The 24,174-nt window shown below is 40.4% G+C and overlaps 1 protein-coding gene across 1 annotated transcript in view; it reads left to right on the top strand.

The window, feature by feature from the left end:
- The window catches only part of TRPM6 (transient receptor potential cation channel, subfamily M, member 6), a gene marked incomplete at its 5' end in the record, with an annotated part of 49,679 nt that overhangs the window by 2,983 nt on the left and 22,522 nt on the right, over positions 1-24,174 (top strand). Inside the window, 14 exons of the mRNA XM_009698169.1 lie at positions 108-248; positions 850-864; positions 3,132-3,209; positions 4,269-4,549; positions 5,652-5,880; positions 6,466-6,621; positions 9,893-10,027; positions 11,060-11,188; positions 13,307-13,558; positions 14,519-14,693; positions 16,300-16,414; positions 18,085-18,284; positions 20,496-20,628; positions 22,333-23,471. Coding sequence (XP_009696471.1) covers positions 108-248; positions 850-864; positions 3,132-3,209; positions 4,269-4,549; positions 5,652-5,880; positions 6,466-6,621; positions 9,893-10,027; positions 11,060-11,188; positions 13,307-13,558; positions 14,519-14,693; positions 16,300-16,414; positions 18,085-18,284; positions 20,496-20,628; positions 22,333-23,471 — 3,178 coding nt within the window. The remainder of the gene's footprint in view (positions 1-107; positions 249-849; positions 865-3,131; positions 3,210-4,268; positions 4,550-5,651; positions 5,881-6,465; positions 6,622-9,892; positions 10,028-11,059; positions 11,189-13,306; positions 13,559-14,518; positions 14,694-16,299; positions 16,415-18,084; positions 18,285-20,495; positions 20,629-22,332; positions 23,472-24,174) is intronic.

Genomic DNA, 24,174 nt, shown 5'->3' with positions numbered 1-24,174 from the left:
CTCGGTTGCACCTTCTTCCCGACTCCCCTTATAGTAGTAGGGTTCTGACATGGTTGAGTATTGCATATAATAGCATCATGAAACGCTTGTGACATTTGGTGTTTCAGAATACCCTTTCCTTGGATTACAAGATATCACTGATTGATATTGGGCTGGTCATAGAGTACCTCCTTGGTGGAGCTTATCGGAGCAGCTACACAAGGAAGCATTTCCGAGTTCTCTACAATGATCTCTACAGAAAACACAAGGTAATTTCTGTGAAATGGCTACCTCTGGTCACCAAGAAAAGCTAAAATGTGACACCTGAAAATAGCTCAGATGATTGTCATTGTGGTTTGTCTGAAGAGCATCAGTTAAATGTATGCCATGCTTGTCTGTTTTATGAATGTCTTTGCCAACTGTGGAGAGGTTGTAAATAAAACAGACAAATGCCTCCCCAGACTACTTCCTCCCACCCAAGACCACCAGTGATTGTTAAATTAACTATTAATTCAGTAACTTTACCTTTGTGTCTTGTAGCTGGGTTGTGTTCTTTGTCTGTCATCCATCAATAAAGATCAACAAGGCTGTACCAACCCTCATTTTCCCTTTCGCAAACCAGTCGTATGTTTCTGTTCTTGCAACTTAACAGCCATGTCACAGAAATACTGAATTCAACAGGCATTGAACTAGACTTAGAGCATGTCAGAATGGCGTACTGAAGAGCAACATGAAGATCACTGACCCAAGTTTTGGGCAAATGTCTCACTTTTTAGAAGCAGCTCAGTGCTAGTGTTGCATCTTCCTACCCAGGCCAATAAGCTGTGTTTGCCTGGCAGAGCTTCTTCCATAATACACTGGTAATCACAGGGGAAGTCTCATTCCGTATAAACCAGGCTGCACCCATGGTGCAGTGGCTTTCTGCAGGCAGAGGGTTGTGCTTGGACACATGCACTGTTCTGTACCTTCCAGACACTTAAGGTGTTTCACTATATGGCATAGCATTGTACCATATCTGCGTATAGAATCATACTATCATTTAGGCTGGAAAAGACCTTGAAGATCAAAGTCCAACCATTAACCTAGCACTGCCAAGTCCACCACTAAACCATGTCCCTGAGCACCCCACCTACCCATCTTTTAAGTACCTCCAGGAATGATGACTCAACCACTCAATGGTGGTCAGCTGGTTCCAATGCTTAGAAACCCTTCAGGTGAAAAAATTTTTCCTAATATCCAATCTAAACCTCTCCTAGTGCAACTTGAGGCCATTTCCTCTTGTCCTATCGCTTGTTACTTGACAGAAGAGACCAACCTCCACCTCCTACAACCTCCTTTCAGGTAGTTGTAGAGAGCGACAAGATCTCCCCTGAGCCTCCTTTTCTCCAGTGGCTAAACAACCCCAGTTGCCTCAGCCACTCCTCATAAGACTTGTTCTCTAGGTCCTTCACCAGCTTTGCTGCTCTTCTTTGGACACACTCCAGCACCTCAATGTCCTTCTTGTAGTGAGGGGCTCAAAACTGAACACAATATTCCAGGTGCGGCTTCATCTGTGCTGAGTACAGGGGGATGATCACTTCACTTGCCCTATTTCTGCTAGAAGCCAGGATGCTGTTGGCCTTCTTGGCCACCTGGGCACACTACTGGCTCATATTCATCTGGCTGTCGACCAACACACCCATGTCCTTTTCTGCTGCTCAGCTTTCCAGCCACTCGTCCCCAAGCCTGTAACGTTGCATGGGGTTGTTGTGACCCACGTGCAAGACCCAACACTTGGCCTTATTGAACCTCACACTGTTGGCTTTGGCCCATTGATCCAGCCTGTCCAGATCCCTCTATAGAGCCTTCCTTCCCTTAAGCAGATCAACATTCCCACCCAACTTGGTGTTGTCTGCAAACTTACTAAGGGTGCACTCAACCCCCTCGTGCAGATCATTGATAAAGATATTAAACAGAACTGGCCCCAGTACTGAGTGCTGGGAAACACCACTGGTGACTGTCCACCAACTGGATTTAACTCCGTTTATCACCAATCTTTGGGCCTGGCCATCCAGCCTATTTTTTCCCCAGCAAAGTGTGTGCCTGTCCAAGCCATGAGCCGCCAGTAGCAGTAGCATCACCTGTACGAACAAACAAACTGCCTCAGAACAACAGTGTGCAAACATAGTAGCACTTCCAGTTTCCCCATTGACTTTCCAAAACAAGTAACTTGAAAACAACCTAAACTTCTCAAGAAATTAGGCAAATATCATTCCCAACATCACAGAAGGAACAGATTTACTGCATAAGAATTCTCCCTGGTTTTCAGAGGAGAACTGGACTTTTATTAAAGCACTTCCATATATTAAAAAACAATTGACAAAAACCTCTCATCCCCTTGTACTGCTTTCATGACTAATAGAAGAACCTCAGGGTAATCAGGCAAAATAAGAAGAAATATTGAAAACTGTTACATAGAGTGAATAGAAACACAGAGACAGAGCTTCTTGTGTATCACTGGCCTAATACAATGCTTAGGAAGGGTTATTTGAGCAGTTGTAACACTCTTCACTGTGTCCTCATAAGTATGACTGTAACAGGGATCCGTGAAACCGTATGATTGTATATCTAGGAACTGCAGGGAGGAGCATTAGTGATTCAGCTGTAACATTCTTCCCTCTTAGTCAACACTGAACATAATGCCCAGGGGTGCTAGACATGCTGTCCTTTGGAGGAAATGGTCAGCAAAAAGTTCAGAAAACTTCTGTCCTTATGGCACTTTTTATAAGTGTAGGCACTCAGAAGAGCTTCCAGGTTAAGTGACTGCAATTTGGTGCAAGCCCTGTTGTTGTTGTAATTGGTAGATCCTATTGGGGAAATCACTATTTTGAATTTAGAGATTCAGAAAAATATATATTTTTTAAAATGAGATGTGAAACATGCTATTTTTTCCTTGATGCTATAAGCTCCAGTGATAGTTATAGCAATTGCTGACTCACTAGTCTTTGAATAACATGTTTCTACAGGCACCATTGCAATCAGAGATAAGTATAGGCAAACTTCATCTCTAATTTGCGTTTCTCTCCTTGTGTTTTATGGTATGCCTTTGGATCTAGAGAGTGCTCTCCAGCTTTTCTCAGAGCCTGTCTCACTCCCTTCAACAGAGTAATCAGACAGGTAGCAGAATGGGGTCTGCTGAAAGTACTTTGCATTCTCAGTTCTTCAGAACAGCACAGCCTTACAAATACAAGGTAATATAATTGCTTATTCTAGACTTTGCTTAGGACATATTAGGCTGCTAATAATTTTATTGAGAGGTTTTAGACATATATTGGTCAGGCTGTTAGTTATCATAATTCTACTTAAATTCCAGTGGAAGCAATGTTTTACTGCTCACTGTTCATGAAGTACAAGTCTTGCAATTTTAATGTTGAAATCAAGTTCAGACTCCTTCTGTGATACTTTTTAACTGCCATCCATTTGTTGCTAAGGGCTTTTGTTCACTGAAATGTAGTATCACCAAATTTCTGAACATTAAGCATAGGCGAAAACTCTTCTTATTTGGGTGCAACAGTAGGAATTCTCTAACTTTCCTGATGTTTTCTCATGATTGCTTATTAAAGTGCTACATTGAGCCTGCTAAGAAGAGATAGAGTTCTGGTGTCTGGAAGATGATGACAGAGTATTTGCTTTCAAAGAAAGAAAGATAAAAGAGCAAAGATTGCCACATTCATATATCTGACAGACAAAACATAAAGTAGAATGAATTTAAATGGCCTTATTGGAATTAGTCTGAGCCAAAATGAACCCATTGTAGTGCTGAGACAGCCTCACAGCAGTAACACTTTTTCTTTGCCTTTAATGGAGCAATAACCAGACATGAATGTGTGGCAAGTTTACATTACAAGTGTGGCAGACAGTGAAAATAATCTTTAAGTGTCACAGGTCCATGGTGTATGTTTCAGTGTCCTGATTACCTTTTCTTGTGTCCTGACACAAGTACAAGAAAAGAGTGAAAGTAAGATCTTGGTATCACAAGGTTTGGAGACTGCCCAACACTATGGAAAGGGAGGCTATAAATGGCATGGGTACAGAGCAAGAAGTGGTTTTCCTCCATTAATGTTACCAACTTCTTAGCATTGGTAATCTGAATGTGATCCTAGCTGTGGTTTGTGACTTAAATGTATATAATGATCAAATAGTTTGCAACTTGCAATTCAGATTTGTATGCGGTTTTATTTACATGAAACTGAACCTCAACCATTCATTGATATTTTCTTTTTTTTTTTTTTTGAAAAACAAATATATAGGAAAGATCCGCTGCTTTCCATAAGTGTAAGAAGAAATCAAAAGAGGATATAAACTTTGCAGAGAACTATGAGTCATCTGGCTTTATCTACCCCTATAACGACCTCCTGGTTTGGGCAGTATTAATGAAAAGGCAGAAGATGGCAATGTTCTTCTGGCAGCACGGAGAGGAAGCCATGGTCAAAGCTGTTGTGGCTTGTAAACTCTACAGAGCGATGGCACATGAAGCTAAACAGAGCGACATGGTGGACGACACTTCAGAAGAACTCAAGAAGTACTCAAAGTATGAGTTCTCCCTTCACTTCACTTAATAAAGTGTTCTCCCTTCACTTCACTTAATAAAGTTCTGCAGTGCTTAGAATGGTCAGATATTTTCCTAATCCATTAAGAGTTTGTAAGGTTAGTGGTGCATGCACTATAGAGTGTGAAAGAAATACTTTCAGCTGCCCACTCTTCGTATTATATAATGGAGCTATGTGTTGGTGTGCAGTCTGGTCAAGAGTTATGGGAAAGCTATTAGTGTGTTATCTAGTTGCGTATTTGAAAATTAAAATATAGGTGAGTACTGCATGGCTCCCTGTCGGCTAAATGGTCAAGCGGAAGATGGAAATTTCCCTTACAGTTTCCTTTCAAGCTCAACTTGTTAAAAAGCCATATGGCACGTATGTGTTGGATTTTTGAAATCTGTAACGTGGTAATAAACAAACTAAAATCAGTGCTTAAATCCTGCTCTGTGTAAGACCTAAAGAAAAAAGTATACTGAAGTAACTGAGTGAATAAAAAACTAAGCAGACCAAGAATTTTCTTGTGGTTTGTAGTTTCATGTTAGTGTTTTCTGGTAGTTTTTCTTGTTAATGACATGTTGTATGCTTTGTAGACATGATGCCTCAGATTCAGAGTACAATAAGATGTGCTGTCTTGTTTTGCATGTGGCTCCCAAGCTTAATTTAAAGGAGGGTGTGTTTTCCTTGAGGAGTCTTCCCTATGGAGATGTTTAAGAGTGAGTGTAAAAGAAAGGGCTTTTGCAACTGCCTGCAATGCTTACCCACAGTGGTGATGAGTCTGTTGTTGAAGGAAGTACACAGAACTTCGTGGGGTCCATTTTGATCGCTGGGTGAGATTAAGAACAAAACGAATGAAAAAAAAAACAGAAAACAAGATGACCCTAAACCTTGTGATTAGGACTAAATAGTTTGATTTACTCCCCAGATTATTTTTCACTAGATATATTGATAAAGCAATGGGAAAAGTAGGAGAAAGTGTACTTACTGAGATTGTTAGCTGAACTGTAGTTAATGGAGTTTTCAAACCAACCTCTTTGCAGCAGCGTTTCTGAGTTTTGACTGATCCCTGTTATATTAACTGTTAATTCCTTTCTGCTCTAGGGAATTTGGGCAGCTTGCCTTAGATGTGCTGGAGAAAGCATTCAAACAAAATGAGCAGATGGCCATGAAGCTGCTGACCTATGAACTGAAAAACTGGAGCAACTCAACTTGCTTAAAACTAGCAGTGTCTGTGGGGCTGCGGCCTTTTGTATCCCACACCTGCACACAGATGCTGCTGACCGATATGTGGATGGGACGCCTGAAGATGCGGAAGAACTCCTGGTTTAAGGTAACATCACTCTGGCTTTTTCTGAGCATTTAGATGCTGTTTAGATGTTTTATACATGCTTTGTGGTTATGAATGTGTCTAATGCAGCTTCAAACATATGTGCTTAAGCATGGATTGGAATGTGCACATCTGGGAGAGAAAAGAAAGGTGGGGAGAGAAGACAGTACTTGCTTCTGTTTTACTTCTTTGCAAAAGCAGCCGTGGGATGACTTAGAAGGATGCATTTTGTAAGGGTTTTTTTGCAGTTCCCATTCTCTTAGCACCCTTCAGTCCCTCCTCACCTGCTCTTGCTGCCCCATGTTGCCGGTTCTCCATCAGAGCTGCTGATGGGAGGAATGCCCTCCAGACATAGGAGGCAGTATCTAAAGTATCCCCAGATACCACGACACTCTTCAAAGCCATGAAACAGTCAAGAGCAACACACTTCTTCAGAGGCTGTAGGAATGTGATAGGGATTATCTGCACCAGTGGCCCCCTCCCAGGCCTGTGGAATTACAGTGCTGGCACCATCCATGGTTGACTATGGCCTCAGGTCTATGCTATCACTGCTGAATTAATTTCCTGAATCTTGTGTCTGTCTTTTAGGTCATTATGAGTATTCTCCTGCCTCCCACCATCTTGATGCTGGAGTTCAAAAGCAAGGCAGAAATGTCTCATGTGCCTCAGTCTCAAGACTTCCACCAGTTCACATGGTATCATGGGGATCAGAGCCCAATCGGCTCTAAAGATGCCTTGTCTCTGGTTAGTCTGCGATTCTAAGTCATTTGTGTGTCAGGGTCTGTCTGTTTACCACAGTATAATCCTGAGGAGTGAGGAGAAGGTGATCAGCTGAAAGTGTCGGGGTCCAGTTCTCAAGAAGGAGGGGTTTGATCCCTGGTTTGGATACAGGCTGAAGTGACCTTGCGTAAGTCACTTCATCTGTCCTGCGTGTCAACTCTGTACTGGTTGTATGAGAAAATCCTTCCCAACCTGAGAGAAGGATAATGAGATTATAAGTATCAGTCTGTTACCCAGTTATTTTAGGGCACAAAGTCTATTCAAGCTGCAGATAAATACCTATGTAATCTTGTGTACCAAATAATCTAAGAATAACTTCATAGCATACAGAAAATCACATCCCTAAAGCTCTCAATTCAGGTTGCCCTGTTGAGCTGTCCAAAGCAGGATAACAGCAGAACTGAGGCAGTCCAGGTCCTATCCTCTCCAGCTCACTCCTTCCTCCTGCTCTGCTTGGCCAGCAGCCTCTGCCCCACATCTCAGCTGCAGCCTCTCCCCTTCTCCATGGCCATCCTTCACTCTCAGTCTCTCCTTGAAGTTTTGTTTGTGAATTATATTACAGCCCTTCCGGAGGTCTAGCTCCTGCCCACGTTGTTGAAAAACAGGGTATCTCTACTTCTGCATCTCATGAGCCTAGCAGAGATGCCATTTAAAGCACAACAGAAGCACTATGTTTTTCGTTTAGTCACCTGAACTGAGTCCTGAAATGCTCTGCAGGCACCTATGGTTGTGCAGAAGTCCTTCTTAGGCCTGTCTGTGGGGAGTCTCCAGCATAGGTGAACTCTTTGCCTTTTAAGATCTGAATTCCCCCAGACTTCATAGAATCATATCATATCATAGAATGGTTTGGTTGTAAGGAATCTTAAAGACCATCCAGTTCCACCCCCCCTGCCATGGGCAGGGATACCTTCCACCAGACCAGGTTGCTTGAAGCCCCGTTCAACCTGTCCTTGAACACCTCCAGGGATGGGGCATCCACAGCTTCTCTAGGCAACCTGTTCCAGTGCCTCAGCACCCTCACCATGAAGAATGTCTTCCTAATATCTAATCTAAATCTTCCCTCTTCCAGTTTAAAGCCATTGCCCCTTGTCCTATCACTCCATGCCCTTGTAAAAAGTCCCTCCCCAGCTTTCTTGTGGGCCCCCTTTTAGGTACTGGAGGGGTGCTATAAGGTCCCCCCAGAGCCTTCTCTTCTCCAGGCTGAAGAACCCCAACTCTCTCAGCCTGTCTTCATAGGAGGTAAGGAGAATACTAAGAAGAGTACTGAGCAGGTAGGCAGGTGCTAAGCAGAATTGCCTGTCCTTTCATTTTTTCATTGTCCACAAAGCATTTCTTGAACTGAAAATTTCCAAAAGTTTTCAGTCTGAGATGGACAGCAGACACAGAGTATTTCCATCCAAAAGCATGGATGTTGGTGAGATGCTAACCAATGAAAACAGGAGTGTCAAGTGAGAGCCGTCAGGCAACCTTTTTTGCTCTGCTCTGCTTATCTTACAGCAGACAAGCTGTTTGGGACCTTCTCAGTTAACTTTCAATTTGTGTGAAACAAAAGAGAGTGGATTGTTGTTGAGGGCTTTCGCAGCAGCATGGTAGGCCTCTCAATGCCATGCTTGTTTTCTCTCTCTGATGCAGAAAAATGCTTGAAGCCATTATCTCCTGCAGTGCCTGTCTAATGTAGTCAGTTCAAAAATGCTTTTTATGGGGTTAGGTAACAGCTATGATACAGAGGACAGGCCAATTGTAATTACTTGTAACAAGACCACCACTGCGGTCTGGTAGAAGGCAGCACAGCAGTGTGTGTAAGCACTTTTCTGACCTGCCTCAGACAGGGCTGCTTCCTTCATGCACTGACAATAAACTGATTTTACCTAATATAAGTTGATTTCATCTAATATACAGTGTTGTTTAAAACAAAAGGCCAAACTACTGCTTTTTCTTGAATACTCTGATATGAAATATTACTGAAAAATGTCCAGAAATTTTCAACAGTGTACATGTGCCACAGAGCATCTTTCACACACAGTCCTAAAATTCCAGTGACCTGCTGCAGCTGGAAATTGCAGTCTTTCATGGGACAAGTTCTCTCCTTCATCTTGGAGGATCTGATGTTAACATATTGGGGTGATTCTGTGTATCAAATCCTCTGGTTTAGCACTTTTCTGAGTCTAATGTGATGAAAAAAATTCAGTTTTCCCCTGATGACGCAAGGAAATCTTGTGTAGTAAGGATAAATATATCACATAAAAAGTGCTACACTGCAGATGTCTAGTAGCGGTGAGTTTTAGCATTGGTATTAGTCAAGGCAATTGGCCAGCATTGAAACAAAACTGAACAAGGTAGTTTGGTTCCTTCAGCCATGCCCAGCTAGTGGCTATTTATAGTTTCCCCAGGCCTCTCTCCTTCATCTCTGAAAACTCCTTTCAGCACCTTCGGGTTTTGTCAGTTGCCCACTGCTGCGTGACTGCAGCTCTTCTTAGGCTTCAGTGGCAATCAGGCATTTGTACTTTCAGAGAGTACTCAGGTAAGTGTCAAACTCTGGATACTGAATCAAGTGTGTTTACCTTTTTGTTTTGTTTTGTTTTATTTGTTTGTTTGTTTGTTTGTTTTGTTTTTATTTTACTGAAGATAATAAAGAAGTAAGTTACCTGTATTTTTGTAGCCGGATCTTTGTAAAAGAGTACTTATTTCATCTTCATTTTCTAATCAGGCATATAGTACATCAAAAATACCAATTAGATTTTGTATTTAGAATTTCACTGTCTTGACATTTTCTGTGCAACTGTATACATGAGCAGAAATGTGGTGCTCATTCCCTTATTTTAGAATGCACCACAGTTGTCGGTGGAGTTCTAGCTAACACAGTTACGTCGTATTGAGAGTTGTTACTTTTCCGTATTTCACGGATGGTGAAAGTGAGACAGAGTCATTAAGTGACTTTGCTTAAAGACTTAAAGAAATGTGTGGCAGAAACAGGAGTGGAGTCAGGTCTGCTGACGCCCAGTCCACTGCCTGTAGTCATAAGAGGAAACTGTAAGTGAGTATTTATAGTGGAAAAGTGTGCTTGTTAATTATTGCAAATGAGATGGTTGTAACCAGACAAAATCAAGCTACCATAATGGTTTGTATATTCAGAACAAATCTTAAACATCTGTGCCTGTCTTCCTTCTAATATGACACAATCTTTGCAATCATAGACCATGGTTTCTTACTTTTAAAATGCTGTTTCCTTTTAAAGAAGGATTATGATGTGGAGAAGGTTGCTCAGAAGTCTGATGAAAGCCAAGTAGACGGTGGACAAGGAAACCTGCCGGGCACTAGAAAAATCTATGAGTTCTACAATGCACCAATTGTCAAGTTCTGGTTTCACACGGTTAGTCATCACACTAGAACTCAGATTGCCAAAACCTTCCTTTGATCCTTCAAATACCACTTGATGCTGCTTTTACTTTGCCTGGCATGTATTTGCAGCCACTTAGTGGTGGGGCTGGATGGGAAGACGTTTGACTATTTCTTTCACAATTAAATGAAAAGTTTTTCTACCAAAATCATGCAGATGCATTAAAAAGATAACAAAAAAAACCCAGAAAAACAATTACAAGGAGCTAAAGAAAACCTGGAGCACAGATTTTTACAGTGGTTAATTGCACGTGTAGAGATAGATTTGAAGCTAGCTTTAAATACCTTAAACATCTCACAGATATTCGTGTCCCTTTCTTTAGGAACTGTTTCTGAAGGAGTGAATGTTAATCTATAGGAAATAATTTTCTGTAGAGAAATATGCATTTATGAAATCAATTTTATTAACTAACCCTGTGTCAGCAGAGCTTAGGATGTTTAAGATCAGGCTGCCTGTTGGGTCAGACCTCCATGTACATCAACGATTAGTCCTTTAACAGGGTGTGGTTAACTGCTTGTTGATCTATTATCTCAGATACATTTATAGTATGTTCTGGTACCTTTAAAATATGTGCTTTCCACCTGATACTGTTCTTCCTGTGCTTTGGAAGGCACTGATAAACCAGCAGTGATTCACGTAGCTTTGAGAATGGTTACTTGCTGCTACAGAAGGTTAGGATAAAAGCATTGTACGGCCTTTACAGTCAAGTAACAGTGTGCAGATAAAATAGTCTCTCTTATATATGGGTCTGGGGCCTAGGTGAACAAGTGCTGCAAAAGTTCCTCTTCTGCTCCCATTTTTTCAGCACTAAAACACCAATTTCCAAATTATGTTTAAGGATATTCCCATAAAAAGTACTTTGGGGGACTGGAAGAAAGATTCTGGGCTCAAAAATCTGACAGTGCCTTAGTAGTTTGAATACATATAGTCAGACTAATCACCTGTTAATATGTTTGCAGAAATTTGGCTTTTGTGCATATGGATTATATACTGTGTGTTTTATAGATGGCGTACATGGCATTTCTCATGCTCTTCACTTACACTGTGTTGGTGAAGATGGAACCAAGACCAAGTGTGCAAGAGTGGCTTGTTATCATTTATATTTTCAGCACTGCTATTGAAAAAGTCAGGGAGGTAAGCTTTTCCGTTCTCACTTCTCATCTATAGAGGGTATATTATAAACCAGAGAATACCGTAAACTGGAGAATGCCAAATCCTGCCTTCTTTTTGTAGAGAATTTAGCAGAGGAGAGAATTACACAGGGCTTTTTTTTCTTTTATATGAAGACCAGTACTTGAGCTTTGGAAATACATCTTAAAAGTTTGTCCTCAAGTCTCTGATTTTATATGTAAAACCAGTGGTAATGTGCAAGTCATTTGAGAGTGAGTGTGCTGAACTGAGGTTTGAGGCCCCTATGTAGGCACCTGTTTCTTAATTGTTTTTGAGTGGACCATTAGATTTCTTATAGTGAATATGGAATTTATTTTTAGATATTTCTTTAGATTATCTTTAGATACTTTGAGTGCGGGCGTTGTTATCAATTAATAGGTGTTTTGTGTAGAATACTCTATGGCTCTCCATCAAGTCTAACTGACCCTCTGTAAACAAAACTGGAAAAAAACCACCATCAGTTTTTAGTGCTGGATTCATTGAGCATGTAAAAATTATATTACAGTCTAAATTAATCATGATTATTTGCAGTTGATTATATTCGAGCTTCTGAACACAACTTACGCTCCAAACCTGAGGCTGGGGACAAATGCAGCTAGGTATTTCCCAAATTGTTGTATCTGATCGGACATACCTTCACTGTAGAATCAGCAAATAGTAAACAATAGTGGTATGCATTGTCTTTTATATGACATTTGAAATGCTGTACTTTTAGAAGAATATAACTACAAAAAAGCAGTTGCAGTTGTGAGTGAAGGATGCTGTTAGATCACTCAGAACCAGTACAAGACATCAGTACAAGAGAGGTGAAGGATTTCAAGGGGCAGCAGAAATGCTGGAAAAGTATTGAAACTTGGGTAAACATACAAGTTCTGTGGCTGCATGAGATAAAACAGAAAAAATCTACACAAGGATTGTATTAATTGAGAAAAAAATTGAACATGAAATAGCAAGTATTTTGGAAATCAGTGTTGTGCTGTTGCATCGTCTTGATGGTGGGACAGTGGAAACATCAGCTCTTCTTTCTAGCATTAACATTGATTGGAGACTTTGAAATTCATGTCATCTACTTGATTTTCTTTGTCCATGTACTAGTTCTAGTCTGCTGGCAAAGACTTTGTAGGACGCTATGTCTTACACGTGCAGCTAATTAACTGCTGAGGGCCTTGTTGTATGTGTAACTGCAAACCTCTGTTTCTCTAGATTGTATCAACTAATTGTTAAAGCCTTAGGCCCTGATCCTGCAACTGGTTCCTCATGTGAGTTAGAGCAGCTGAATAGAGTAGGATCACTTGTTTACATTAATGTGTTCATAAGTGTAAGTTCTTGCAGGATGAGGGCATAAAATTTCAAAATCTCTCCTTTGCTCGCTACTTATCAGTGTGATCTTACATAGCACTGCATAATTGGCCTCATTTGTGCAATGTGCAAAGGTTTTATTTATGGCCTCCCAAAGATTCCACTTCACACATTTGCTCAGTGAAGCTTAAAATCCCTTTGGGGCACCTCACAGTTCAAGGAGTGAACATTTCATTCTTTACCTTGCTAGTTGCCAGCACTCCTTTTTTTAGCATGTCCTTGGTGAAATACAAGGATCTTTCTTTATATTTTCAGTCTGAAATAAAAGGCATTAGTTGTTTTCCCATCAGCAAGGTTAGGTTGGTACTTTCCATTACTTAGGGGCTTTTGAAAGGGCTGTTGCAGGTTGTGACCATTCCTCTAGAAAATGCTCATTAATTTATAATGATACATATGCATAACAGTTCTACACTGGTTGCTCTTTCTGCTGAGGAATGTGCTTTTTAGTGAATGGGTTGAGGCTCAGAATCTATTTTTCCTTAGGAAGAGCTGTCCTATTTGATGTGGAATACTTGAGCAATATAACACTGTAGATTAAGTACAAACCTCAATTTATGGTGAATGGCAATATGCAGTACACGGGCCTGCAAAAAAAATTAAAATAAAGGGAAAAAACGATCCATTCCCAAATATCACGAAACAGTTCAGACAGAACAAGTTAAAGAATGTATCTGTGATTTTAATGGAGTTCCATTGTTGGGTTTTTTTCTACATTCTGCTCAGGTATTTATCTCAGAACCTGGAAAATTCCGCCAAAAAGTGAAGGTTTGGATTTATGAATACTGGAATTTTACTGATTCTATAGCTATCATCCTGTTTATGATTGGTTTTGGCTTACGCTGGTCCAACCCCCCAGTTCAAACTGCAGGGAGGCTACTTTACTGCTTGGATATAATATTTTGGTATGCTCGGCTCCTTGATCTTTTTGCTGTGAATCAGCATGCTGGCCCATACCTGACAATGATTGGGAAAATGGTAAGTATTATGCCTTGGAGCAATGTTTTTGTAGTGAAGGTGTCTACTGAGGAACATGTAAGGGTCAGAAGTGACAGAAAAGAATGATGGTCAAAGGAGAGGTCACCTAATAATTCGTAGTGAATGTATTACCTGTAAATACAATGTCTTTTTCTGTTTGTGAGTTGACCATAGTCAGATTTCAGTTCTCTCTAATTTAGTCATTATTTGAATTTATTCACAAAAACCATTTTTCTTTGCTCCTTAGAGAAGGGTTGCATACGAGTTGAGTTTCTGATACAGCTTGATAATAAGAGAAAGAAAAATCACTGTCCCTTGCAGATGGGCTCACTGCTGTAGATCATTCCCCTAGCTCTTGGAAACTGTCTCATTATTATTTCACATTTTGATTCAAATAATTATATCCTATTTTAGCATGCAAAATTTGTCTAAGATCAAAGTTAATTCTTTTTCTCTTTTGGTTTAAGAACTGCTGCTGAACTGCTGCCTAGTCTTGAGGGACATTTGCAGATTCCCACTGTAATTTCCCTCAGTTATTGGGAACTATCTTATTAATACTTTTATATCCTGTCTTGCATAGTAATTCCAATTCAGTATTAGAAGGCAAAATGATTTTCATTGCTATTCCTTGCTTTCGGTTTGGAAGGAATACCACTGAGAAAAAGCACCGTCATAAGGTCTCTGCATTTTTCAAGTCTTGCTTAAGATCTTAAGAGTGACTTGAGAGGCAAGTAGGACTTGTGGCCTTTTTGTTGCATTGTGACTTTGACCTCTCTAAGATACTTGGGTAGTCCAGGTCATAGAAATAAAATATTTCTATTTCCTCCAGCATATTAGATTGTTAGCCCTGTTTTTGTATTCTGATTTGTAAAAGCAGTGATTGATACTCTTCCCTAAAATGTATGTCTCCTTTACACATAATTAACACAGCTAATTCTTTCGTGTAAACATGTCTTCCAGACAGCAAACATGTTCTATATTGTGGTCATGATGGCCATAGTCCTGTTGAGTTTTGGAGTGTCGCGTAAAGCAATCCTTTCACCAGAGGAGCCTCCTTCTTGGACTTTGGCACGAGATATTGTATTTCAGCCCTACTGGATGATGTTTGGTGAGGTCTATGCTGGAGAAATAGATGGTAGGTAATTTTCACGGTACAGCTGAACAACTTATATTTAGTATGTGCAGAAACATGTTCACTTTGGGCTACTAGAGTTTTGGCTACATATTGAGTCTCTTATTTCTCAAACAATTTTGATTCCAGTATATGTATGTCCTTAATGAGTAATAATGCATGAGTAAAGGTGAGAATATTAATTTCTGTGTTAAAAATAAAGTTTAAGCATTAAAAACTTCAAATTTAGCTTTTGAAATGAAGTATGTTGCAAAGCTGAGAGCAAAGCACATAAGAACTAAAACTAAGCTAGCTCATGGTCAGGGGATCTGGCAGTGAAATGAATTTCCAACTAGGCGAATCCAAAGCTGCTGATCTCTTGGAGAAAAGACTAAAAAGTTACCTTAAAGGAGAAAAGAATAAAGGGAAAAAAAGGAAAAATAAGAAAGAAAAATTATTTTTCCCCATAGTAAGAGTTACCTGGCATCATTCTTAAACAGATAAACCAGTTGAATGTAGGAAAAATAGAACAAATGAATCTAAATAGCAAAAATGTTATACCTTGATTATGGCTTTGACCTTGTCTCAGTAAGAGAGAATAACCAAGCACTCCAGGAGGTATTTCAGCATTACAGATGGAAGGCACTCTCATGCTGCTAGGTGATGGGTACAAGTAAAACAGTCTCTAAAATACGACAGTAGATATGCAAATAGATATAAATATTTAAGATATGTAGCTCAGCATAGACCTGATTCATTAAAATATTTTAAGATGTTGCATCCGTTGTTATTGCTGAAATAGTCACATGATGGTTATGTATTTTGGTTATGTAAGTCAAAATTCCCTTAAGGAAAGCACACAGTTTAATCCATTTAATCACTTATTAATGCAAAACCTTTAGAAAATTGACATTTCCCAAATAAAGCTATGATTTCTCTAATGACTCTTTATGCTGTGGAATATGTCCTGAATTTAGGGCTGCTGCCTTATAAATGTGTTTTAAAATTTCCTCAAAGGTGTAACGTTTAATTAAAAGTTGTAAAGACTGAAAAGTATTTATTTTGACAATTTAGAAATATTAAGAAGGATCCTTTAATTTCTGTGATTTGTTGCTTCACCTCAGAAGTACTCATAGCCATATATCCTTTTGTACATGAGTTAATGTGATCTTACTGAAGATCTAAAGGAGTAACACTCCAGTACTGATAAAGCAGCCTTTTCATTGTATCCTTTCCACAGTAGAGTCAGTGAAAGCCTTACCACTTGCTTTAAGGATCAAAGATATGAATTTCAGTTTACTTTAGTGTGTGCTGTCTCCCAAATACATTTCAGCTGCATCATTTTTTCCCTTAACAAAAAGTCCGGGTGACTGGCATAGGAACTGACATGTATGAAATAGTGTCTATAACTTCTGAATTGCAGTGGAAACTTCGGGGTAGCAGTATCACGACGAGGTCTGAGATCTCCTTTACATGGAGGTAGACCTTTTAGTTGGAAATTTAGTGATGTTTCTCCATGAAAGTAAGAGACTATTCTGTTTTTTGCTGGGGCAAATGAGGAGCACATGCCATTGCTGTTCTTTACTCTGATTTCCATGCTAACCATGCTCTGTATGTCCTTCACTTTCAGTCTGTGAAACCAATGAAGACTGTCCTCCTGGCTCCTTCCTCACGCCCTTCCTCCAAGCTGTCTACCTCTTTGTGCAGTACATCATCATGGTCAACTTGCTTATTGCTTTCTTTAAGTAGGTACCATGGTATAGTGCTGCAAAAGCAAAAGCAACTGATAGATATTCTGCCAACACTTCCGCAAAAGCCTTTCACCAAAAACACCCCAGCAGGGGCATGTTAATGGTGGTTGTTACCCTGTCTTCCATGGGGGTCCAGTGAAGAAAAAAAAATGGTGGAAGCAAGAAGGTGGGAGGAAGGGGATGGTGAGCAGACACCTAAACTGTTTTGCCTTTTAAACAGAATCTGACTCTGTGAAAGTGGACAACTCCAGCTGGCAAACAAGCAACATTAACTCGGCTCTGAAGTAATTTGTCCTTTGTTCCTAAAAGTTGTATTTGTTGTGCTAAGAGCCTATATAGTGTTCGTCACAGGGTAGTCCAAGATTTAAATTGGCAGATAAGTGGAGAAGGTATTCAAGGGAAGAGGATAATGACTTTGTAGGAACATGTTCTTCCTTTAGGAAATAATTTGAAATAATTTGGTGCAATTTCATATGTTCTAGACTGAAGTCTGTCTGCTTTTTAATGTCTGCTGCCAGAGTAGGAAAAGTCTTTATAGTAATTCTATAATCATTCATAATAATTCTATAGTAATTAATCAGTGTCTTTAGAGTAATTCTAACCCTTCAAGTTTTAACAGGCAAACCCTTGTAGTGGATCAAATTCTATAAAATATTAGTAAAGAACAGTCTAACGCAAGTAGTTAATAATTTTTTCCTAGAGTTCTAGTATTTCTGGGGAGAAAAAGTCAGCTGTACGTCAAAAAAATTTCAAATGAAGAAATGTAGTGATTAATATTCAAGAAAACTGAATGATCAAAACTCATTCTATTCCCACTTCCAATTAGAAATCCCTTTCCTGAAATGTGGCAAGGCATCAATTTTTTTTTTTAATACACAGCTGTGAAATTGTAATTTGAATTATTTCTAGATTTAAACCTTCAGCAATGATGGTATGTTAAATTTTCTGCCTAGTGATTTGATTGTTCCGGAAGTGGGACCAAAAATGGGTATGAGCAATATATTTAATGATGTTCCTAGAAGCAAAGCTGATGTTTTTGCGATTATATGCTGTGTGTGTAGTATGACAGTGCAACTGAAATTACAATGCCAGAAACCATGAAGTTGCTTTCCTGTATTTGGGTCTATGATAGTAGATAGAGGAAATCATTCAGTGCAACAACATTCACATCTAGTAATATCACAGCTCCAAAGATTACCCTGCAGAAGAATTGCTTGTGTAGCTGCCTCTTGCAGCAAGTATTTTGTTTAGGGGGAGCGCACTGAAGAGTAGCAGAGCCGTTTTGTTAATGCTCTTCCCTTAGCCTGACTGCTACATTTAATCCAGTCCAAAGAGGCAGACAATGTTGAATTCTCAGTTAGGCTATGTATTGAAGTTTAAATAATCCAGCTGAGATTTCAAAGCCACTTCAGGGATATTTTTTGCCCAGTTCCCATTAATGTGAATGAGAATTGGATCTCCAAATCTGTTAGGCAGCTTTGAAGATCTCATTCTCAGTGCAGTAGCTGCAGACACATGCTGCTGCTTTGTTAATTGAAAGTTGCTAAGCTGATTTACCTCACTTGCGGGATGGGACTTTTCTTCGGTGTCAAATTAGATCTGTAGACAAGCAGATCACTCACAGGAGTGCTTTACCCTCCTTTCCCCTCCATCTCTCTTCTCAGTAATGTTTATTATGATTTGAAATCCATATCGAACAAGCTCTGGAAGTACAACCGGTACCGCTACATTATGACCTACCATGAGAAGCCGTGGCTGCCTCCACCTTTCATCCTCCTGAGCCACATTGGAGTTCTGATAAACCGCATCTTCCACCATCAGCCCCCAAATGAGCTGGATCAAGAGGAAGGTGACGTTGGACTAAGTAAGCAGAGCTAAGCTGGGAACTAAAAGAAATAGCTGATGAGAAATGTTTTGCCAGCCTCCCATCACTTTGTAGCTCAGTTCCTTGGGGGAAAAAAAAAAAAGATTCTCTGGGTAGGAGGCTGGTTTTGTTTGCAAAACTGAATTTAACCTGCCTGTCTGAGAACTCTTGTAGGAAAAGATGACTAGGGGAATGCTTTGCTTTGTATTTGGCTTTTGCTGTGCTACATACTGTGCACCAGTCAAGATACATCACAACTCTGGGCTGAAATAGAGACAGCAACTTATTCTATAGGAATGAATAGCCTTGTTTTGAAAGAAAACAAACGATACCAGAGGTATATATTTCTGTACATTTGTCGTGAAAAGACCAACAATTCCTTTTTAATTGCCCAAAGAAAGTAGCTGCTGAGCCTGAGGACAGAGGAGATCCAGTGGTGGCAGATGCAGAGAGAGTGTAGGGGTCTCCCACTTCCTCACTGCATCCTTCCCTTTGTGCACTGGCTCATCACTGCACCTTAGCCCACCTCCTTCACCCTTCCCAACCTGGACTTCTCCATCCCAGGGTCCGTCCTAACACCCTGTTAAGGCAATAGCAGTTCCCTGTCCCACTGTCACCAGCTCCTGCAGCTCTACCAGAAACAGCCCTAGGCATTGTGGGGAGGGGACCACGAGATACTGGTGTGGGAATGAATACTCATTAGTGGGGCTTGGTGGTGAGCAGACCCTGGGGCTTGCAGAGGTGAGCCGATGCTGCCTGGTTTATGCTTCATGTAGGATTTTTTCTGTTGAACATGAATAGCTGGAGATACCTGGCACACTCACAGGTGGTTACAGAGTTCAAAAATGGGCTTAACTAAGCAATGCTGAGCTGCTTTACTGCTGCTCCCAGGCTCAGCTTGTCCATCATGACTGGGTACATCAGCCTGCCTTTGAAGTACCACTGCCTATTTTATATGCATGCATAGTGTGGGTCACTGATGTAGCAAAGAGGGTGTCTTACTTATAAGGTACATTAGGCACAAGGAAAACTGAAGCACCACTTAGCGCATCTAAAAGTCCTTGGATAGAAGAGGCCTCATGCCTCGCCTACACTTCTCTCAGAAAGAGACTTTTTTCCGGTTTATGTACCTTTGTGTCTGTCCCTTTTCTATATGCCTATGCATTACTTGATAAGTTTCTTCGACTTAAATTTTGGTATGGTTATAATTAACTGATTTTAGCAATGAGGGTCCAGTGCCACCCTGTGGAAAATCAATGAAAATACCAAGATACAGAGAGTAAGATCTTGGAGGCCAGAACACAGATGGGTTAGTGGGGGAAAGAGCCTAGGAGGAGATCAGGTCTCATTCGGAGAGCGAGGGTGACCCCAGAACACTACTGGGGGCTTCCCTGCTGAGCTGTGTGTTGCAGCCGAGTGCTACAAGCTTGTAGCAAACAGTGGCCTGTAGCTTGGCGCAGATACCCCCTTAGCAAGTACAGTGAGGACTCTGGTATGTGGACAAGGAAAGAAAAAAGGAGTTTGCAAAGTGTGGAGTTTGGATCAGAGAAGCAGCTTTCCACAGTATGCATCTCTTCATACTGACTTATAATCAATCTATACTTTCAAAAATCTTGGTGCTAGAAGAATAGCTTCATGAGCAGCGCAAGCTGTGGAATTTTAAACTTTTGAAAGTGTTCTTTTTCACCTGGTAGTATTGCTTAATGTTTTATACATAGGAACATATGAAGCAATTAGGTGAAAAACAGCTTTGTAGCTTTGAGTACCTGGAAGGACTGTAATTGTTAAAGGTGACTAGCCCTAAGAGAATGCCTGGACCGAACTGTAGTGAAATCTTTGCAAGTCTTACGTATCCTATCTGTCTTGTGAGTCATACATGTATAACAAAATACAGGAAAAATTTAGGAGAAAATACATCTTGAGGAGCAGCCATTTGGGTATGTAGTTTCAAGGCTTTAAAAGGGAGTGCACTGGAATTTTGTCACTGTGGTTTTAATCTCTGTCTAAGGAAAGATGAAAAACATATTTATATGTATTTGGCATGCTGAGTCTTTATACTTAAGCCCAAATTCATGGAGTTAGGTCTGATTCATTCTCGTTAAGGGAAGGGGAGGAAACCAGTTCTGACAGTTTTATTTTTTTCTCATGGATGCTTACAAACAATTGCATTTGTCAGCACACTTCATACCGACTCGTGCCTCCTTTGTTCAGAGCTGTACCTGAGTGATGAGGAGTTAAAGAAACTCCATGACTTCGAGGAACAGTGTGTGGAAAAATACTTTCATGAGAAGAATGAAAGCCTGAGTTCCAGTGACAGTGAAAGGATTCGTCTGACAACAGAAAGGTGTGTTTTGCTGCAGATTTGTTTTCTTTGTGTATATTAGTCGTATAAAAAGACTTTGATAAGCTGATGCTTTTGAAGCAGGTTATGACCACTGTGAACATGAGGAGCCATAATGTGCATAGGCCTTGCTAATTTGATGGAAACGTAATGTATCTGTTTGAACTGCATGGCAGGCCTGGCTGGGAAGCCATGCTGGCAGAATTGCCTCCCCAGGTATACGCAGCGTTCAGGTGGTTAAAGGAGTACAGTAAGATGTTACTCAGTTGCACTTTTGCAGACCAGGTAGCACCACAAAAACATGCCAGTGTACAGCATAAAATACCTATATTTTTTTAAAGGCGTAGCAGTGTAGGAATGCTGTAAGGGTATTGCTTGTGATTAACTATATCTGCTGTGTACAGAAATAACTGTATAACCATTGTAGAGTTATCTGCAATGTAGTGTCTTGGTTTGCAAAATGTCGATACACAACTGTAAACGGGGCCCAGTTTAGCTTTTCATTGAAATCAATGGCAAAGCTGCCACTAAGTTTAATGGGAAGAGTTAAAGAAAGTGACTGCTATAAAAAGTCTTACTAAATGCCAATACTGATCTCGTCTAGTAGATTTATTTTGCTAGATAAAGATAGCCTCTTAATCTTTGCCTGTTCATAATCTTATTTTCTGCATACTAAAACAAAACACACAAGCAAAATGAATGTCCCCTGTAAAAGAAATGAAATAAGTAGCTTTGTTCAAAAGCTGTAGAATCGATTACAGCAATAAGATTTCATTTTGTGGATAAATACAGATCTGGAAAGGAATTTTTTTCTGAGTGCAGAGGTGAAACGCTTCACAACATGGCATAACATTAATTCAAGAAATTAGTTTAGATGAATAAATTATTTTGGAACACTGGTCTTTGATTTTATTCAGCTACTGGTTAAATACTACATCTTTTATTTACTCAGTGACAAAGGAAAGGAGCAACTTTTGCATATTGCCTGCAGTTAGTTTAGTGTTGTCTTAGTGATAGAGCACCACAGAGAGTATCTTCAGGAACCATGAAGATAATGATTTGGTTAAAATTGTATCATTCCAGGCCAAGAAGTTCTTGCACTGTTCACTGGGGTTTTGAAGACCATAAAAAAAGACTTTGCTTTTTGGGCAGTTGAATTTTAGCTGAAGATAACTGATGGCATCAGACATACAGAGTCTTCCCTGAGGCCAGATAGGTTCTTGGGAAGACCTTTCCCCCAACAGTCTCCAGTATCTGAGAAATACAAGAGTATCTGTAGGTTTATGTGAACACTGTCCTTCTCGTTCTTGCACAAGAAATGTAGAAATGCAGGATGACGAGCTGACAAGAAGTATACTTTACAACATTTTACATTTACAGCAATAGCCATTCCAAAGTTGTGTCCTGCTGTCCATGGTTTAGTAGTTCTATGGCAAGGAATGGACATTATTAAGAAAATAGCAATTTTTAAAATAGGTACTCCTTGATCTTGTTTTCCTTCCTAATCTGAATGACATGTTGTAAGTCTGAGTGGGTTTTATCAAATGTAGATATTCATAGAAATGGAAGTCACCATTAAAAAAAACATAAAGGGCTGTTTGAAACCCTGAGTTTTTGAAATGTGTTAACAGCTTCCTTCATTATCTGGTAAACAGAAGTAAAGATCTGTGTTTTGATATTTTAGTTATATTTTCTTTTTTCACCTAGAGTGGGGGAGATGTTTCTGCAGCTTAAAGAAGTGCATGAGAAAGTATTTTATATCAAGGAGTCTTTACTCTCCCTGGACAGCCAGCTAGGACATTTGCAAGACCTGTCTGCCTTGACAGTGGACATCCTGAAAGTGCTTTCAGCTGTAGACACCTTGCAGGTGGAAGAAGCATTACTGACTGACACAAAACATCAAACCTGTAGGAAGCTGCCCCATAGTTGGAGCAATGCACTATATTCCAAGACCTTGAGCAGCCTGGAGTGTCTGTATGACAAGAAATACAACTACTACAGCATGCCACCCTCCCTTTTACGGAGCTTGGTACGGAGTCAGTGGCCATCAGAGTGCAAAGACCACATACTCAGGACCGAGAGTAACAAGGTTGTAGAAGACAACTCACGAAAGATAGAAATAGAAAGTGACACACTCACTTCGGGAATATCCTCTGAGACTAAGTCAACCCCTAGATACGGACAATTTTTGCTGGTGCCCCCTGACTATCAGGGAGGCTCTTTCTCTGAGGATGCCACCTTAAATTTGTCCTTTTTGAGCGCTCCTGCCAAGTACAGGGACCATGCATTCAGAGATGAACTTCAAAGCAGCATTGTGGTGCAGCAAAACTTGCGGAGTGTAAACCTCATTGGAAAAGAGCCAGATTATCAATGGAGCCAGAGAGACTTTGTTATTCATTTGCCATCAGAAAAGTCTAATGTTGTAAAGGCTGATCATCCTCTTGGTCTCCAGCCATCACTGGATATTGAAGAGAGTCCAGCACCCTCCTGCGATGACAGGGAAGAAACTGAAGGTGGTTATGTGAACTGGGGATTCTCTGAAGGTGATGAGAAAGGTGTTTTCAGCTCAGAAACAAAGAAGGCGGCCCTGTGCATACGTTCCACCTGTAACAGTGACTGCAATTGCATGGGTAGTCCTCCCAGGCATGTCCAGATAAGAGAATCAAAGTCCTGCTCCTACAACTCTGACAGGTCGTGTAACGGTAGCATAATCTCTCAGAACAAGCTGAAACGCAGCGCCTCCTTCTGGATCAGCCCACTCTGGAGGGACTGGAGTTTCTGCAGGAGCAACAGCTTAGAGTCCCCTAAGAAAGACAAAAGAAGAAAAACCTGCAAGGCCATAGGTGGTAATTATAAAACACTACACCTGTACAGTATCTTTTACTAGGGAGCCCAAGACATTACAAAAATGTTTCCCTTGCACCCAGGAGGTATTAGCTGCTGTTGAGGGTAGTAGCAGAGTCCAGAGTTACTCCTTTGCTTGCTTTGTGCTGGGTCTGACTGCTGTAGGGAATTTCTGAAGTGTGCAGGGTGTCAGAGCTGTACCATACCTGTGTGTCAGCCACCCTGATTATCCCCGTCTCACAGAATTCATATGACTGTGGCTGCACAGCTAGGGTGACAGAGGGACTGTGCTCACTCTGGGGAAGTCTCCTGCCCTGGGAATGGAATGCAAGAGTTGCTGGACCCAAAATACATTACACAATTGCTAAGAGATATATTAGCAGTATCATAGGTCAGATGGATGCATGAAGAATGAAAAGGTATACATTTTTATAGCTAGTTTAAAACCCTCCCTGTCCGCCACCAAGTTTTCTCACCAACAGCTAGAATATAGCAGATTCCCATTCTAAGTATGAATAATATAAGATGATGGATAACATTTGTTGTTTTATATCTTGTGATGGTGCACATCTTGGCACTGAACTGCGTGAGTGTCAGCTTTGGGTGTCACAAGTCTTTCTCAGCTTGCTTTGGAGGTCTGCCAACTCTCAGTCTTATCAGATCTTCTCTTAGTAAACAAACCTCTATAGCTTAATGGAGTTTTTT

This window comes from Cariama cristata, unplaced genomic scaffold, assembly GCF_000690535.1.
Source record: "Cariama cristata isolate BGI_N322 unplaced genomic scaffold, ASM69053v1 scaffold9834, whole genome shotgun sequence".
Taxonomy (NCBI): Eukaryota; Metazoa; Chordata; class Aves; order Cariamiformes; family Cariamidae; genus Cariama; species Cariama cristata.
Note: the sequence above shows the minus strand (reverse complement) of the source record. Positions and strands in the feature narration are given on the sequence as shown.